The 17,962-nt window shown below is 42.3% G+C and overlaps 1 protein-coding gene across 5 annotated transcripts; it reads right to left on the bottom strand.

Moving 5' to 3' along the window:
• Positions 1-138: 138 nt before the first annotated feature.
• zmynd8 (zinc finger, MYND-type containing 8) lies at positions 139-17,609 on the bottom strand. Of its 5 annotated transcripts, XM_075460359.1 has the most exons (22): positions 17,499-17,609; positions 17,265-17,396; positions 12,968-13,041; positions 12,433-12,578; positions 8,003-8,224; positions 7,714-7,827; positions 7,238-7,303; positions 6,942-7,034; positions 6,570-6,657; positions 5,277-5,332; positions 5,098-5,175; positions 4,876-4,991; positions 4,283-4,782; positions 3,825-3,926; positions 3,529-3,684; positions 2,782-3,315; positions 2,126-2,638; positions 1,853-2,043; positions 1,500-1,580; positions 1,319-1,397; positions 977-1,216; positions 139-845 (listed from the first exon to the last, which is right to left on the bottom strand). In XM_075460359.1, the coding sequence occupies exons 1-22, from the start codon at positions 17,510-17,512 to the stop codon at positions 667-669; spliced, it is 3,774 nt and encodes a 1,257-aa protein (XP_075316474.1). In that variant the 5' UTR covers positions 17,513-17,609; the 3' UTR covers positions 139-666. The 5 variants fall into 5 exon arrangements, with proteins under 5 accessions (XP_075316474.1, XP_075316475.1, XP_075316476.1 ...); XM_075460360.1 differs by lacking the exon at positions 7,238-7,303; XM_075460361.1 differs by lacking the exon at positions 17,265-17,396 and having other exon boundaries at positions 17,499-17,608.
• Positions 17,610-17,962: the final 353 nt, after the last annotated feature.

Genomic DNA, 17,962 nt, shown 5'->3' with positions numbered 1-17,962 from the left:
CTTTAATAGGTATTCAAAAATAGTAATTTCGTTTCTGTTCCCACTAACCATTGCTTAAAGTAGACTTTTCCAACATCTATTGTGTCAAAGCTACTTGTGTCGTAGCTAATTAGACCCCAGTACAACCATAGAGACAACTTGTTTAAAATGTATTTATAGTTTTCTTTGCAATTTACATCAGGCAACATTAATATAACAAATAAATTAACAAAGAATATAAAATAAGTAATTTACAGACATCTCTGTCAACAGTCCTCTAATCTAAATTAAGATGGTTCTTAAACATAGGTTACATTTTTACAGTCAAGAAAATGTATAACTGTCGTTCACTGAACTACGAGTGTGTTTTCTTACTCTTGCGCATGCTCTTACACGTCTCTGTACAACCAGCAAAGGAGTGTGCATATGCATATATATCTATATATATATAGATATATATGCAACAACTGTTTTTTAGGCTGCCCCCCTCAAGTGGTTACACCACCGTGCACTAGGGACAGTATATGAACCCTGAAAGATGAACAAAACATAAGTAAAAATAATTTGAGCTGATAATTTGGAACAGGCTCTTGAACAGAACAGCTAACATATAGACATATCCTCGTAGTGGAAAAAAGAAAAAAATGACAATCTACACATTTACATTTTCGTGTGTTGTAAACCGGGTTAAGATAAAGTTACAGCAACACCGTCGGTGCTCTTCTCCGTGTCACAGTCTTTGTCTGACGGCGCAGAGACTGGCATGTCTCTGACAGAGATTGGGCCACTGCTCGTCTGCCCTAAACCTTTGTTTGGGAGGTCTGCTGCTGTTGGCTCAGCCTCAGGTTCTTGCTGTGGGGCTGTGGCTACAAATACAAAAAAAGTGAAAAACTGCATTACATCAGTGAAAATGTCACCAAATTTGTGGATGTCCATGCAAGTGTTTTTGTTGGTATCATTTTTATGTGAATCTGTTTATCATGGCACAGGCTGTTACCTGACTGAGTGCAGGACTTCATGTGTTCTGGCCAGTGGGCTTGCTGGCAGGGGTAATCGCAGTAGCTGGTGTTCCAGCAGCAGTAGAAGATTGCCTCTTTCCTGCAGTTTGCACACCACTGCTTCTTCTTTGTCTCATCCACAGCCTGCTGCTTCTCCAGCTCCATCTGTTTCTTCACCTCAGTCACCAGCCTCTCTCTCTCCTGCTCCAGACTCTGCCTCATCTCTGCCATTGTCAGCTCTAGAATAGAGAGCAATAGCACAGGCAAAGATAAAGAGCTCAACACACATTTTTGGGAAAACAAAGACTGGTTGATGCGAAGCTAAACAATGAGGTTCTCACCAAGATTGTGCTTCATTTCAGACAACTCTTGTTGATGCAGCCACTGTAACTTTTCTATTTCAATTCTTAGTCGTTTTATCTGAAGGAAAAACATGCGGATATGAGAGTCTTATGTAAAACCACTGTTGTGATCTGAAAAGTGTTCAGTCTCTGCAGAGTCTACAGTCTCTTGAACACCTACCTCTGCTATTGTATTCCCTGAAGAACTCTTAGAAAGGTCATTGTAGATTTCATTCATTGTGCCTTTTATTGCATCCATTATCTGAAAAGGAGAAAAATGATTTCATTATATTGTTCAGCTGACACAAATAGATATGTTACGGTTGTACGAGCCTGGCGTCCTCCACAAAATTAGGAAAGAAAGTTTGTCAAAAATCTGCCTTCAGCTGATATATCTCACTGTACTAGATACCAGAAATGTTTTTCCCTGGAGAAATGAAACAAATTGCTCACAGTGCCTGCTGGGAAATTAACAGTATGTGTTCATTCTTATGGATCGGGCCCATCACGAGGAAAAATGCCAATAATACTAACTTTATTTGTGTACTTGGCAATGTCTGCAGCCACGTCTGCTGAGGCTGTTGGGATGTACAAGTCTGTTGGTGACGCTGTTGCAGCTGTGCCCAAACTTGATGCTGCCATCATGGCAACGGAGGCTGGGCTGCTGGATACCAGAGTGACAGCTGACGTGGATGTGCTGAGTGGAGTGTCTTTTTGTTGAACAGCTGGATTCAAGAATACCAGCCCCATTATTATGGACAAGCAGATGGACTCAGTTAAGTGTGTGACCAAAAGCGCATTACTTACCCTTCACTGCTTGTCTGGTCTGATAGCGTGTGCTTTGTGAAGACTGCTGTGCTGAAGATGAGGGGACCGCTGTGGAGCCATTTCCTGCAGCTTGTGTCTGGGTCGGCACTTGAGCCTGGCCTTGCTTGGGAGACGATGCCTGCGCGTGCGTGGCCGCCACAGGTTGCTGGCTTTGCTGCTGACGCTGCACCTTCTGCATGTGCCACTTCTGAGAAGAGGTCTGAAACTTGGCGGCGGGATTCCACACTACAGCTCTCTGAACCACTGGCACTGTCTCTCTGGGCAGCAGAGGGCGCTGTTTCTTTAAAGCTGGTGTGGCAGAGGCTGAGGAGGAAGACGGGGGCGTTACGGTGGCACTGGACATGGACGCAAGGCTAATTGTTGCTGGAGAAGGGGCAGTAAAGGAGACCATAGTGACAGGAATGGTCATGGAGGACTGTGTGGAAACACTGGAGGGAGTGGAAGGAGCTGTGCTGTTTAGAGATGGGAGTGCTGACGTGGTCAGAGCTTTACCTACAAAACAAATCGCATTACATCACTCACCAGTTTCGATTACACAAAACTGCAGATGTTTTCACATACAATAAAGGTTGAGGCTACGTTCACACTGTGTTGGATCATTTCTCAGTGGATAAGTAGGGAAAAACAACTCTCACCTTCAGATTTACCAGCAGTTGACTCTTTAATACTGTTGCTATCTTTTCTGCTCCTTTTCCTCTCCTTGCCGCCATGTTCCTCTCCAAGATCAATAACCAGCTCCCTCTCTGAGTCAGAGTCCTCCACTGGAACACTCTGCTTTGTCTCTTGTTTCACCTGAGACTTTTCTTTGGAAACTGGTGATTCAGGAGCTGGTTTGATCCTCTCCAGGTTTTCTTTTTCCACATCAGTGCTTATTTTCTCTTTAGTTGATGCATCTTGCAGTGTTGCACTGGAATCATCTGCTGCAGAGTCACTTGATACAACCAAATCGGCTTTTTCAACCTCCTCTTTGCCTACCAAAGGTTGGTCTTTCACTTTAGTTCTGGTAGACTCCTTCTGGGGTTCCTCTTTGGGCGCTGTGTCCTGGCCGCCCTTGTTCTTCTGCTCCTCATCACTGGCATATTCACTCTCACTGGAGTCGGATTTGTCAGAGTCCTCTGAGTCACTGTGTTCCACACCTTTATAGTCATCCACAGAGATCTCATCAATACCTGCAAAGCAAAGAGAGAGTCTTTCACATCACACAACAAACTAGTTCGCAACAGGATTAAACTACTAAAGAGCAGTTTAAGAAGGCCCAATGTAACAGAACAGCAAGGACCTCATGTTCTAGGCAAATGCCCAAAAAAGCATCGCTCAATTAAAGCACTGCTATCAACACAGAAGTACTTTAGATACGGCAGAAAGAAATCTATGGTACTAACCCAGCTGTGCCTTACAACTCTCTATGGTTTTGTCCAAGTTTAGCTGAAAACGGCTCTTTATCTGTCTTTTTGGGGAGGTGAGGACCGGCGTGGCTCCCTGTTTCTGCTGAACCGTTTCACTTAGCTCTTTGAGGTCCATTTCTGCTTTACTTCGATCTGAAAGGACACACGAATTTCGGTCATATGAGCAAGATGGAACGATCTCATTTCAGATACTTGTAGGGATCTGTATTATCTTAGATAAACACATTGAGCCACATTTAGCATGTTCTTTTGCAAAGGCATGAAGGATTCACCTAAATTAAGGTTGAGAATGCTTCCTGTTTGTGGTGCTTTCTCCTGCTTGGTGATGCCAGGAGCTTGAGGTTGGAGTGGTTTGGGGCCGTCAGGGGAATTGCCTGCAGGAACAGGTTGAAGATGGGCAGCAGTGACCGAATGTAGAGGTATTTACTAGAAAATCACGTTAACCGACTGGACACAAATGTGATACCCCTCTGAGTTTCAAAGTAATCAAAAAGCATGTAATAAATGGGTTCTGACGTTCTTTAATGTATTTTGAAGGCAAGTGTGCGATGTTGATCCGATGTTGAGTAATTTACGGTAATTGTAACATTTCCTTTAACAGCATATTTTCACATAATTATCCATCAGAAACTGTTAAATATTGAAATGTAGATTTTTTGCTCATAAATGCCACAGCGGTGGACTACAGGTGTAAATGACACACTACAGTAAAAAGCATCAGTTTGAGTACCTGCGCAGTCCATGGACTCTTCTTCTGTACTGTACTGGCTGTTTGCTGCTTTCATCTGGGACTTGTCTGCCGTTTCCTGTTCCCCATCAGAACCTGTGTGGGCCGAGGAGTTGGTGCTCATCGGGGAGCGAGGCATGTCAGTGAGAGGGGGCCGTCGCCCTGCCGCGCTCCCTGGCACCCCAGCACCAGACAACATTGTCCTGGTCAATGGAATCTTGGGCGATGCGGTCATATCAAAGCTCAGCTTGATCTTCTCCTGTTTCTCCGGTTTGATGGGGGTGGATGAGGGGTTAGAGGGATCAAGGAGCATCTGGAAGTTATTGTCAGGGGTGTAGGGTGTCCTGAAGGGGGCGTAATTAAACACTCCGAACTTCTTTCTCATGTTCTCCACATAGACCTCCATCTCTTGCATGGCACTGTTGAAGATGCTTTTGGTCTTCTTCACAGAGAATGGAATCTCTTTGGACATGAGGTAGCAGTTGTTTAAAGGAACCCAAGCCCTGAAAGATGAAGATGAACAGCACAATAGGTCTTCATACAAAGCCTGAAACGCGCTCTCAAGTTCATGTGACAGAAGCAGAAACGGTTGATACCTGTCATGCTGACCGAAGAAGCGTGCGTCCACTTGTCCATCTTTGTCCCGCAGAGCTTTAGCAGGCCAGAATGGAAATCCTTTCAGTTTGGCCCACACTAGAGGGTGCGGGTTACTCTGCAGACATACAGTAAAACACTGAAACTACGGAGTTTTCATTTCATTCTAGTGATCTATATTTGTATGGGTAAATAATAAGTATCAGCAAACTCAGCCAGCTTACGCAAGGCTCACAGAACCAGTTGTCTCTCTTTTGGCAAGCAGAAAGATAACACTCTGGACAAACTTCAATCTCATTCATCTGCAAAAAGGAAAAAAGAAAACAAATTATGTCAGATCTAATTGAGCTACCAGCCCGTCTGATGCTAATACTGAAAGGAAAGTATCAAATGGCATCCTTACCTCATGCTCACAGATTTTTACTATCACTTTAGCAGTCGCTGTGAGTTTGTGATTGCCTGTAATAAGAACATAAGAATTCCCTGTTTAATTCCCATTTCATTCACCACCGTAACAAATTCTACAAGTTACATCATATTCTCAATTGCAAAGAACTGCTTTTCAGTGTCTTCACTGACCATCTTCGTTATATTTGGTAATACAAACAAATTCAAAATTTGATGATAGAAGCGCGCTCAAAAAGATGTGAGAAAGAGGCAAAGAAAAACTGAAAAGTTCACAGAATAAAAAGTAACAGCGTTGTGGAAAATTCTCCAATCAGCAGATTAAATGCTGAATGGTGAGGGTGTCGGGACTGTTCAGGGGCCAGATGCATAAAACATGTGCATGCACAAAGGCTGGAATGTCCATATATAATATTTCTTAACCAGATTTATTAAGGCGTTTGTACATATGGTTCCCTTTTAAAAATCGACATCATCAAGAAACTATATGCATATGCACAAACTTGAGTTCAACTCCCTCCTAGCCATTAATGGATGTGGACCTAATTTGTGAAGCAAGCAAAGTAAGAATTTCAAACTTCTTGAATCTTGAAATAACCATGGCAATGAAAGAAGTGGCGTAAAAGAAGGGCCGCTCCACCATTAATAAAACTGGGATAGTCATCAGAGAAGCAAGGATCCTATCAGTGCTACGGCGGAGGACAGACAACTCGTGTTTCATCCGCAATTATATTATTCATTTAGGGCCTGCGCTGTAAACAGACACAGACGTACGGACTGGAGCGTGGCTGGTTTGCAGTTTTCTCAAACAGCCCCCGTTTGTTTTCTTTTCTCCCTTTAGAGAGGTCTTCAACAGCTCCTACACATGATGCAGGGCTTCAGTTACTTACAGCACCCACAATTACTGTAAATAAGAGTACAATGTGAGAATAGATGGGGGGAAAATTAAAGTGAAAACTGTTTGTTTGGTTTTGTGTTATGCAGCCTTTTTTTTTTTCGGGCTTCCCTCTCATATCGGGCTTAAATAGCTATGTGCACGCATTGTCTGAAGAATGCACGAGGCGCGCTCATTCGCCAGTTTCTTCAAAGGAAAAGGCGCACACGCGCTTTCGCGTGTAGCCATCATTTATGCATCGGGGCCCTGATCTATTAAAAATGTATGGCACATGAGGAGGGGATAACAACCACGGAGCTGAACTTATACTCAGCAAGAATGGACACAGATTCCTTGGAAAGACAATTACTTTTGTATGTATGTTAATATATGGATTTATATCAATATGCAACATACCTCCATTGTATATAATGCAGTTGTGCAAAATCCATTTCACATCTGCTAGAAAGGCCTCCGTGCAGCCATACATTTTCTTTTTGACATTCTGTAGCACAAAAGGAAAAGATGATTCATTGCTCTGACAGCTGTTCCAACTTTTCCGTACTTTTTTGCTCAGCTTGGTATTTTTTTTTTTTGTGTTCAGACACTGTAATAAACAAATAAATACAGAACCCAATGATTTTCAAATCATTGGGTTCTGTATTTATTTGAGCTATTTTTCGTCAAACACACTAAACATACAAAAAAATGGAACCGATATGATTTAGTTCCTGTTTCTACTGTTGCATTCTGTTTCTATTCATGCTTTCCACAGTGCTCAGATTTTACCTTCTCAAGTGTGCAAAGATCCATAGGATGAAAAATGTACTCTGCATAATCAGGATGCTGTTCAAGAGACACGGGCTTCTGGAAGGGTTCAGTCTATAGAATTGAGTCAACAGAAAAGAGAGTGAATGTAACAATCTCTAAGGTTGTTCCTCATCACATAATCGCCTCCCCTTACTGCACACCAACATACTACAGCCACACTACTAAAAGCTATAAAACTCGCTTCAGACAAAAGGAGGAAAAACCAGTGAAGGAAGAAATCATGACGGGGTCTTGTTAGTGATGTAATTGATTACCCAATTAAAAGTCTTTCTCTGCGTGGAAGCTGCATGGGGGGGGCGAGATGACAAGCGGGGATGATCCTGAAAGAGAGTGAGAGGGGCAGCTGTATCCTCACCACCAGCTAGCATGTTTACTTGCATGGTTTCCAGCCACGAGAGGCCAAATATAATACAATTAATGTGGTTGTTAGTTCTGTTATTGGAAATTGTCTGCACATGCAAATCATTATTACATCATGCTGGACTGAAAAGTGAACCAAGGTGCAGATCTGGCACAGCTGAAAGGAACATCATATATTTTGGTTGCATAAGCAATTAAAAAATGAGGACAAGTCAGCAAAGAATGCATGCTTATAACAAAATATATATTGATATATATAAATAATATATATATGAATGTATAATTAGAAAATAATTTAAAGTGAGAACAAACAGAATAACAACAGCTTGTTATCACTTTATACCCTAGAAAGAGGCTACAAAATACTTACACCTGGTTGTTTCATCTTCTGCAAGGCAAACTTTAGTAGGTACGAGAGCTGGTCTATAGTTAGCATCATCATGGCCTTGCTCTGAGTCTCTATACACTCTGCAACTGTTATCTTCTGAAAGACATCAAAAAGAAATAAGCACTTTATTTGTTTCCAAGTACTGCGTGGAACACACAAAGACTCTGTCGCTGACTGGAAGTTATGTCCATACATAATTAGAATACCATTACAAACGCTTTTGACAGCAAGTTGTAAGTACGGTTCACAGCACTCATTTTGGGGTTAGTACCTCACATTCTGGACAGAACCAGTCGCCCTCGGGCTCGGCTGGCAGTTTGAGACACTTGGCGTGGTACACCCTGGGGCAGAGCTCACAGCAGAGCACCTGGCCCTCGCGGTGGCACAGCCAGCAGTAAAAGTCATTCCTGCCGTCCTGTGGTAGAACATCAACTGGGTCTGTGGTGAGTGCTGGCTGCTTCACATAGTAAAAGGGACCATGTCTTAGTTCTGACTGGAATGCAGGCAAAAGAAACACAAAGTTGGGTGTTAGCCCGATTCTTTCATTGGAAGCCCAAGAACAAGCTGGAGAAATCTTAAGTTAAACAAAGTATTCATTAGTGGTAACATGTAGAGTATGGCAGCGCTGACTCGGAGTGACAGAGCCCTCGCAGGGCCTCCGTCAGACCGAGCCCCGATATCCGGAAACATTAATATTTATGTTCACGTTTATCTCGCAGAGGTTGTACTTACACTCAACAAAGTACAATTGGACAGTTGTTAGTGACATGAGCAGGCCAACCACCGTCTTTGTCGTGTTCTTTGGATGTGATAAACAACGTGTGTGTGAGTGTTGTTTTAGGAATGTACAGTGCCTTGCGAAAGTATTCGGCCCCCTTGAACTTTTCAACCTTTTGCCACATTTCAGGCTTCAAACATAAAGATATAAAATTTTTATTTTTTGTGAAGAATCAACAACAAGTGGGACACAATCGTGAAGTGGAATGAAAATTTATTGGATGTCAAACTTTTTTAACAAATAAAAAACTGAAAAGTGGGGCGTGCAATATTATTCGGCCCCTTTACTTTCAGTGCAGCAAACTCACTCCAGAAGTTCAGTGAGGATCCAATGTTGTCCCAAAATGACTGATGATGATAAATAGAATCCACCTGTGTGTAATCAAGCCTCCGTATAAATGCACCTGCTCTGTGATAGTCTCAGGGTTCTGTTCAAAGCGCAGAGAGCATCAAGAAGACCAAGGAATACACCAGGCAAGTCCGAGATACTGTTGTGGAGAAGTTTAAAGCCGGATACAAAAAGATTTCCCAAGCTTTAAACATCCCAAGGAGCACTGTGCAAGCAATCATATTGAAATGGAAGGAGTATCAGACCACTGCAAATCTACCGAGACCCGGCCGTCCCTCTAAACTTTCATCTCGAACAAGGAGAAGACTGATCAGAGATGCAGCCAAGAGGCCCATGATCACTCTGGATGAACTGCAGATATCTACAGCTGAGGTGGGAGAGTCTGTCCATAGGACAACAATCAGTCGTACACTGCACAAATCTGGCCTTTATGGAAGAGTGGCAAGAAGAAAACCATTTCTCAAAGATATCCTTAAAAAGTCTTGTTTAAAGTTTGCCACAAGCCACCTGGGAGAAGCACCAAACATGTGGAAGAAGGTGCTCTGGTCAGATGAAACCAAAATCAAACTGTTTGGCCCCAGTGCAAAACGATATGTTTGGCGTAAAAGCAACACAGCTCATCACCCTGAACACACCATCCCCACTGTCAAACATGGTGGTGGCAGCATCATGGTTTGGGCCGGCTTTTCGTCAGCAGGGACAGGGAAGATGGTCAAAATTGATGGGAAGATGGATGGGGCCAAATACAGGACCATTCTGGAAGAAAACCTGTTGGAGTCTGCAAGAGACCTGAGACTGGGACGGAGATTCATCTTCCAACAAGACAATGATCCAAAACATAAAGCCAAATCTACAATGGAATGGTTCACAAATAAACAAATAAACGTATCCAGGTGTTGGAATGGCCAAGTCAAAGTCCAGACCTGAATCCAATCGAGAATCTGTGGACAGAGCTGAAGACTGCTGTTCACAAACGCTCTACATCCAACCTCACTGAGCTCGAGCTGTTTTGCAAGGAAGAATGGGCAAGAATTTCAGTCTCTCAATGTGCAAAACTGATAGAGACATACCCCAAGCGACTTGCAGCTATAATTGCAGCAAAAGACGGCGCTACAAAGTATTAACGCAAGGGGGACGAATAATATTGCACGCCCCACTTTTCAGTTTTTTATTTGTTAAAAAAGTTTGACACATCCAATAAATTTCATTCCACTTCACGATTGTGTCCCACTTGTTGTTGATTCTTCACAAAAAAATTAAATTTTATATCTTTGTTTGAAGCCTGAATTGTGGCAAAAGGTTGACAAGTTCAAGGGGGGCGAATACTTTTGCATCTACTGTATCTACTGTACCAGACGCTTTATCTGACCCAGTTACTTTATCCCGCTACGTCATCTTAAAGTCTTGGATATACATTGCGTTTGTATGAGCAGAGTGGAAAAGTACAAACTAGGAACATAGATTATTTCGTAAAATACAGAATATGAATACATAATGTCTAGGAACAAAGCCAATTATAACATGGGGAAGGTTAAAATTGGGCCACAGAATAGAGACGCCAAGCACATTTGCAAAGCATCAATAAAAAGTCAGTTAGATTTACTACACAAAACTACACAAGACTTCTCCACTGAGCTCCACAGACACAATTTTCCAGAGCAATTTGTCCCAACTGTAGAACATATTGTCGAGCACTGGTGAAAGTTACGGGCAGAGGGGTGTCGATAAAGAGGAAACCAAAAGTCTGCATGAATGAAAATTGTACTTTTCACACTAAATAAGTTCAACTGAATTGAATCATTTCTAAGTGGTAAACAATTCTGAGTGTAACAACGCTTCTGTTGCCATGTGTGCAGGATGTAGAACAACCTGTTCCTGCAAAACAGGATACATGCCCAGTGAACTGGGCTAGAATAAATAGACATTAGACTATTGACAGAACATGAACTGCTGATCACAACCAACCCTCTCATGTACAGCATGTACTCTCAGGTGAAAAGGAAGAGTATCCTCTCTCAATTCTAATGTTTTTATATATCAGGACATAATAAAAACAGCATTTGGCCTTTACCGTGGTTAACACAGACTCAAATGAACAAACTGGCAATGGAGACATGTTATATTTGTTGTACAACAGTTGCTTAAAATATGTTAGAAGACTAAAGCCTGATTTATGCTTCAGACGCAAAGCCTCTGACGCTCAGACGCATAGCCTCTGCGAGCCTCAAAATCTTGACCACTCCCCCACACAGAGGCTCTGCGCGCGTTCTCGTGCACCTCAAAAAAATCCTGACTACGCGACAGATGCACGCAGACCACCAACGGAAGTGCGCAGACAAAAGCGGCTGTGATTGGTCCTCGGTGTGCTTTTCCGGGTTTAACAAGTGTAGCAAACTCCCCAGTCTCTTCCCTGGTCTGGTTCAACGGGCGTACATACCACCTACGCTTCCTCCTTCGTCTTTTCGCCAACTCCAATAGCAGAATCCTTTCTTCTTCAAAGTCGAGCAACTCCATATCCATCTCCATAGTATCTTGCAGATGCGCCATTGTTGTTTTGACCAGGATCAGCGGAATATATACACTCCCCCCACCGAAGTTCTCGCGACTCGCGAGAGTCATGTTGGTTGCAGAACCATAACATGAAAAGTGGTTCGCGACCAGAGCAAAGCAACACGTCAAGACGATAGACGCAGAACTATAATCTGCCCTTAAGAACTATGTTTCACAGATCTGTGGAGATGCAAAATAGATTTGTGGAGTTCTTTTTCAATCAGGACTTTTAGGTTCAGGTTCAATGTTATAAATAGGCCTACTATGATTCATTAGCCTTGTAGTGAGTCTATTCATTGAGGGCTAACCTAGCCATCTAGCTGCATATCTGACAAGAAGCCAGCTAACTGTCCTGCCTTGATCATGTAAATAAATCTTGCTTGGATACCACAATTTGCTAAATGTAAGCTACTTATTCTAACTGGAGTTATTTAGTGAAAAGTCAGAACCACACCTGAGATGTTAAAGTGCTCTGTGCCTACTCTCAGAATCAAAGCTTTGATTGTTTTTGAGCAGAGCCATGGTGATAAAACTGAGGATCACCACCAACACTCGTCTCACTTTTCACCTGGTACTGTTACAAATTTTAACTGGAAACAGCTGGGATTAATGGACACACCAACACACTGCTGAAACAGCCATGTATTTGCATTTGTGATTTAACAAATAGGAGGCTTGTTTCAGTCTAAACGAGCGCAGCTTTGTTGGCTCCGGGGTGTTCTTAATTTGAGCTGATTTAAGCATTTAAGGGAAAAAAAACGGGCCTCTACAGTCAAACTTTTGAGGAGGTGAGGCCGGTGAGAGGAGAACCTCTCTATCAACACACAAAAATTGGTCCGATTGGTCAGTAGGTGCTGCTCTGATAAGTGAGTACTACATATCTGTTCCAGAGCAAGTTCTGTTTCCAGGATCTGTTACCACGATACCAAATCAATTTCTGTAGAATAGATCCCAGGTCTAATGTCCTTTTGTTAATAGTGCTGGAAAAAGTAAACTGTTTCTTTACATTTGCACATGATGGGTACCTGGTCTTTGCTGCTACCAACAGCGCCTGGCTTTTTCTTCTTTTTAACTGGGCAGGGCGAGGTCTCAGCAGAGGAGTGACCATTGGATGAGTGAGAAGGACTGGGCATCTTTCGTTTTGGGGCCATCCGCTCCGTCGGTCCCGTGTCTGAAACGGCAGGCAAATGTCAAAGTTTACACAAATCTGGGAGGGCAAACTCTTGGTCTTTTTAAAAGGCAAGAAAACTACCAGCACTGGCACACCAGATTTTATCCTGAAGTCAGATTATCAATTGAACCACAGCAAGATAATAAACAGCACAGTCTCTAGAAAGAGTATTTCACCACACCACCTAAACAAAAGCACTTTGCATTCAAGCCTATTTACAAAAATAACGGGACACTGTGCAGTTGAGTTGCTCAAAGGTTTTTTACCTCCTTCATCGTCCTTTTTTGTTTTCATAATGTGTTTTCAGTAGACAACAGCTCTGAACTGCGGACAGATCAGTTTAGGACCTGGACTCTTACTATGCTACACCATGCACAGTATGCTTTTACCTTTGGATCTTGTTGAGATCTCCATCTCCTCTGTTGTGGTCTGTTTCTCTGCTTTTTCCCCCTCCTCTGACACACTGATTAAAAAAGAAAAGAAAATACCGTCAGTGGTACATCAGTCAGGTGTGACCCACATCTGAAAATTAGCGCTGATCCTGTTTATTGTTTGAATAAAGAGTTAGCTGCTTGTTCATTTGATCAGTCTTGTAAGTAACCAATTAGCTTAATCAGAACTGACCGTCAATAGTCACTTCAAAGCGCACCAACCTTTGTCTAAAAAAGGGCAAAAACCAACTCAAGCAAACATAAAAAGTTTTTTTTTTGCAAAACTGAGGAAAGTTTTCATATGTTGCAGTTTAAATCTTTCTTTTTTTCTCATGTACGTTAAAATTGTTGGCGGGGTACACAAGTGCAGAGACAAACGATGATCTACAAAATACACATCATTGGGAAGAACCGGCAGCAGACACAGATAGGAGATGCTTTATCTTGCTACAATTAAGTTACTCTAAAAAAAGAAAAGTTAAGTTTTGCCAATAGACTCCCTCTTTTTGGTCAGAGCTGGATGTTCAGCTTTAAACATTTACAAGCGTTAGCCTCATAAAACACATCTTAAAATAACTATTTCTGACATATACTGCATAAATACAAGAAGCCTAAAAGGCCTAATATTAATGCAAAGTGTCACCCGTTTGTGATTCTGGCACTGGTTGTGTTTTTTTTACCAAAAATCAATCACTTGCAACTTTCAAGACCCAAAATGACAGAAAATACTGACATTACAGAAATGATATCGCGCAAATCATTCAACAGCAAAAAGATTAAACGTGCATAGGTTGCAGAGCAAAGCCAAATTCAACAGTGCTGGAGCAACTGCAGCTCAACATGTAGCGTCACTGTCACAGCAATTATAAATAGCAGACACCTTTCTCCACTGGCCTGTAGGTTTATAAATAGGCAACATGAAAATACAGAACAGCAGAATCTACAATGTCACAACTGTCGGACATCTAGCACATAATAACCATGTCAACAGACTATGCTCACTGACCTATTAGCAAACAACAAATCATAATGAATTGCACAATCACTGTGTCTTTTCTTCTAGGTGGAAGGGCAAGGGAAATCTTAAAATGCAAGCCATATTGTGCTGTCACCCGAGCTTGATTTAAAATCTGCCAAACAGGTTTTTCTCAGTATCAGTAAGCACAATTCACCTTGGTCTGCAGACACCCTAATGTCGATTCTATTGTTGTTGTTATCATTTTCCTTGAAGCCACTGCAGATGCCGTGGTCACACTGTTCACGTGACTCGAGTTATGTCTGTTTTTCCCATCACTTACACCTGAAGAAAAACATTCAAGTGTCTTTTTCATTCACTCAAAACAAAAACACTGCCTCCAGTTTGATATCTTGTCCACTAACCCACGGATATGTTTCAGCCTCCTCTGTCACTACAGAAGGATGGAATGACATACAGAGACAGCACATCTGCAGACACAAAGACAGTGCATTGAAATGGCTTTTGATGGCCTTCTCATCTAACCAGTCTGGACAGCCTCAGACAGTTTACATAAGCAACATCTTGTCCTGTCCAGGCCAAGATATACAACATCAAGATACAATAGGACGGAGAAAGATAGGGACATATAGAAAATCAATGCTGCCCATCCTTACAAAAACACATAATTTCTACCAAATAACACAGAACATCTAATGCAGCCAACTGAAACTCACTGATACATCCCTGTCCACACCCACCATTTCCATCACAATCATGCCTCAATGAAGGAAAATAACAGCATACCTTTTTCCTTTCTCACATACAGATTCTTCAGCCTATTCTTATATCAATTCTTGTATCAATTATGGAGGACGTTGGGGGATGAGGGAAAAGATGGGTCCAGGTTTCCCAGAAGGCCTTCTCTCCCTGCTGTTCTCTCCTGCAATTGTCAATCTTTAACCTCAGCTGCAAGCCGCCGATTGGCTCAGGCACCACACGGAGGTACCTGATTGGGTGCTCAGCTCGGTATGCAACACAGGCTCTCTTCTCCCCGCTTTCCTCAACCACAGTGCTGCAATGCAGAGAGGACTGATCGTTGCTTTGGATACAAAACTGGTCAAAATCATGTCCCTAACCCTCTTAAAACCTCATATCAACATATGCTGGCTATGTGCCTTTTATCAGAAACGTGGGTGCAGCCCTGCAGGCTTGACAAGAAGAGGATTAGATTCCCTCCCTCGCTACACTCTCAGCCTGTGTATGCGAGTGCCTCCATTTTGAAGACACACTCTCTCACTCTCTCTCTCACCACTGCACACACAGCACGTACACACAGCACCATGCAAATCAACTGTACAGGACCACATGCAGCTCATTATGTGGCTCAGCATGCGGATATGTAGCACTGGGCCAAATAGTGGACACAAAGGCAGGCCTGAAAATGTCACAGGCCTCTCAGACAGCATGAGAGGGGAAAATGCTCGTAATCCTTATCTGGAGAACACTATGCTTTCAAATCTATACCTGCCTGGAAATCTTAGCATGAAACTATGACGTCAGCTGACCACGAGAACAAAGATACACTCTTATAGCGACCAAAACACATGCATTTCATTTCATAAAGAGGAGCTTCAGACGTATGCATCTTGAACAGAGCACATAATTGAAGCACAGTAGCAAAGACACAGTCAACCCAAGTATAATCCGTCTGAAATACGAGAAGATACAAGTTTATCTAGTGGATGTGCTAGTGTCTCCCTCCACTCAGCAATGTGTTTTAGTGGCTGTTGCTTCTCTTTGATTTTTGATCTTCAGTGACATTTAAATGACATATATTTAGTTTGACATCGCAAATTTGTCAAATTCTCCAGCTGAAAGTGGAAAAGCTTCTCTGCAGTCACCTAAAGTCTGACATGAGGAAGTCCGTCTTTGGACATGATCTGTTGTGTCCTAATTAATTCATCAATTTTCCATGAAGGTCGAGAAGTAGTTGCCATTGTACGAATCTCTAACAAGGCAACTGAGGTTTTTTTTTCTTTTTCTTTTTAAAAAATTGTGTTGGATTATTGTTGTATATATTTCTTTCTATATTTTCAAACCAACCTTGAAAGGACCTTCATAGACAGACAGCAAGCTAAATGGGCTGGGTGCATAGGGGTGAAACACACTTAAGTGTACCAATCGTCACATCGTTGTGGAATGAAGGGATTAAACGCATTACCAGGCACCATAAACAAAGCATTGAGGGGTGGATTTGCTGTTTCAGTCAGTGCAGGCTGCTCATGGTCCAGCAACATTTTGTCTGCCATTACAAACAGGCCATCCACAGCTTCACTAGTTATATTCAACACATCTGTCATAAAATATTCACGAATAATAAAAGAAACACTTATTACATATTCATTATAATACATATAAAAAGAAGAACTAATATCGTCATCAAACTGGCAGAAATAATACTGATACTATATCAAACTTCATCCTTTTTATCTTATCTATGCACATGCATAACCAACACCATTACAGATAAACAGAATTCAGTCTAACCTGGTCGACTTCAATAAGGGTTTTCAAGCCTCTCTTGATGAGATCATGTTTCAGTGCAAAGCCTGTTCAGAGGAAGTACTTCCTTTCTTCTTTCCTTCTCTCTTACATACAAATAGCCAGTGTGTTTGGAGCAGAGGGACAGAAAGGGGAAGCTTTCTAAAATGGCTGACACTCGGCAGCAGAGAACAACACTGGGAGGCAGTGCTCTCCATGAGGCTCTGGCTATTCCTCCAATCCTGCGATAAATAAGCTGCTGGAACATATCTGGTGCGCAGATAATTGGTATTTTAGAAAACTCTTGAAGTAATCACAGGATTAGGCCTTTCAAATGCATGTTTTTTTTTCTTTCTTTTTTTTTTAATCAATTCTCAAACATTAAAAAAGGGGGCACCTTTCTAGGTGAAGGTTTTAGATTAAATGGAGGATTAGAAATATCCTATACGACGAGTTAGAGTCTCTTCTTCATTGCATTGCTATTGTTGCAAACAATGGACAAGAGTACCCTGCTGCCTGGCTCTAATTCTAGTTTGAGGCCTAGATTAAACTTGCTGTGCTGTCAGTTTACCATCTGTTAATTCCTCTGGGGACTTCTCTCTGCATTGCTCACTGTCTCTCCCATCCTGCCTGGTTCCCTCACAGGGCCTGTCATCTTGACAACATAGGCCAGGCCCAGCCGTAAAACACAGCTCTCTTCTGAACTTTAATAAAGAAAACAGATTTGAGTTCAGTGTACAATGAGTATACAATAACCTTGCACTTGGCCCGTAGCCTTCTGGTGTATGTACCCACGTAGCCATGTAGTCAGTGGAGGCATACTGTGCACTCCCTCCAAGCTCTACTCCTATGCTGTGGGGTGACAAATATTCCTCCCCTTCCCCCAGTCTGTCAGACAAACCTGTATTATTAGTCAGGCACAGATCACACACAGTGGCTGGTGCTTTATCAGCAAAGTAGTATATGTGAAAAAATGAAAATAAGGCTTACCTGTGTGGATGCATGGCTAAAAACTCTGTGTGATATGTCAATGCTTAGTAAAACATGGAGGACAGCCCTGTCAGCCCTCACCCTGCTCAGAGCACAGCCACGACACTCCAAGCTGTCTGACTCCACTGTTCTGATGAAAGCCACGCTGAGACTGGCCCCACATGCAGACCAAATGTAAGGCAGCTGCTGATTGGCTGGTGCATTTCCTGGCTGCATGTCTTTTGTTTAACCCAAGCAAGCTGAAACAAAGTACTCGGAGCAAGAAAACCGAGGCCTAGATCATAATAATCAGCTGCTGTACACACATCAGCTGAAAAGACGACTGCATACTGTGGCCGCTTCATTAGCTTGCTATAAAAGAGACCTTTGTTTCAACTGTGAGGGCTATGTGCAGAATAAGTCTGTGTGTTCTTAAAAAGGAATTTCTCCAACAAGCTCCCGCCTTCAAACTAATCATCATGGGA

The sequence above is a fragment of the Odontesthes bonariensis genome, chromosome 3, assembly GCF_027942865.1.
Source record: "Odontesthes bonariensis isolate fOdoBon6 chromosome 3, fOdoBon6.hap1, whole genome shotgun sequence".
NCBI classification, from domain to species: domain Eukaryota; kingdom Metazoa; phylum Chordata; class Actinopteri; order Atheriniformes; family Atherinopsidae; genus Odontesthes; species Odontesthes bonariensis.
Note: the sequence above shows the minus strand (reverse complement) of the source record. Positions and strands in the feature narration are given on the sequence as shown.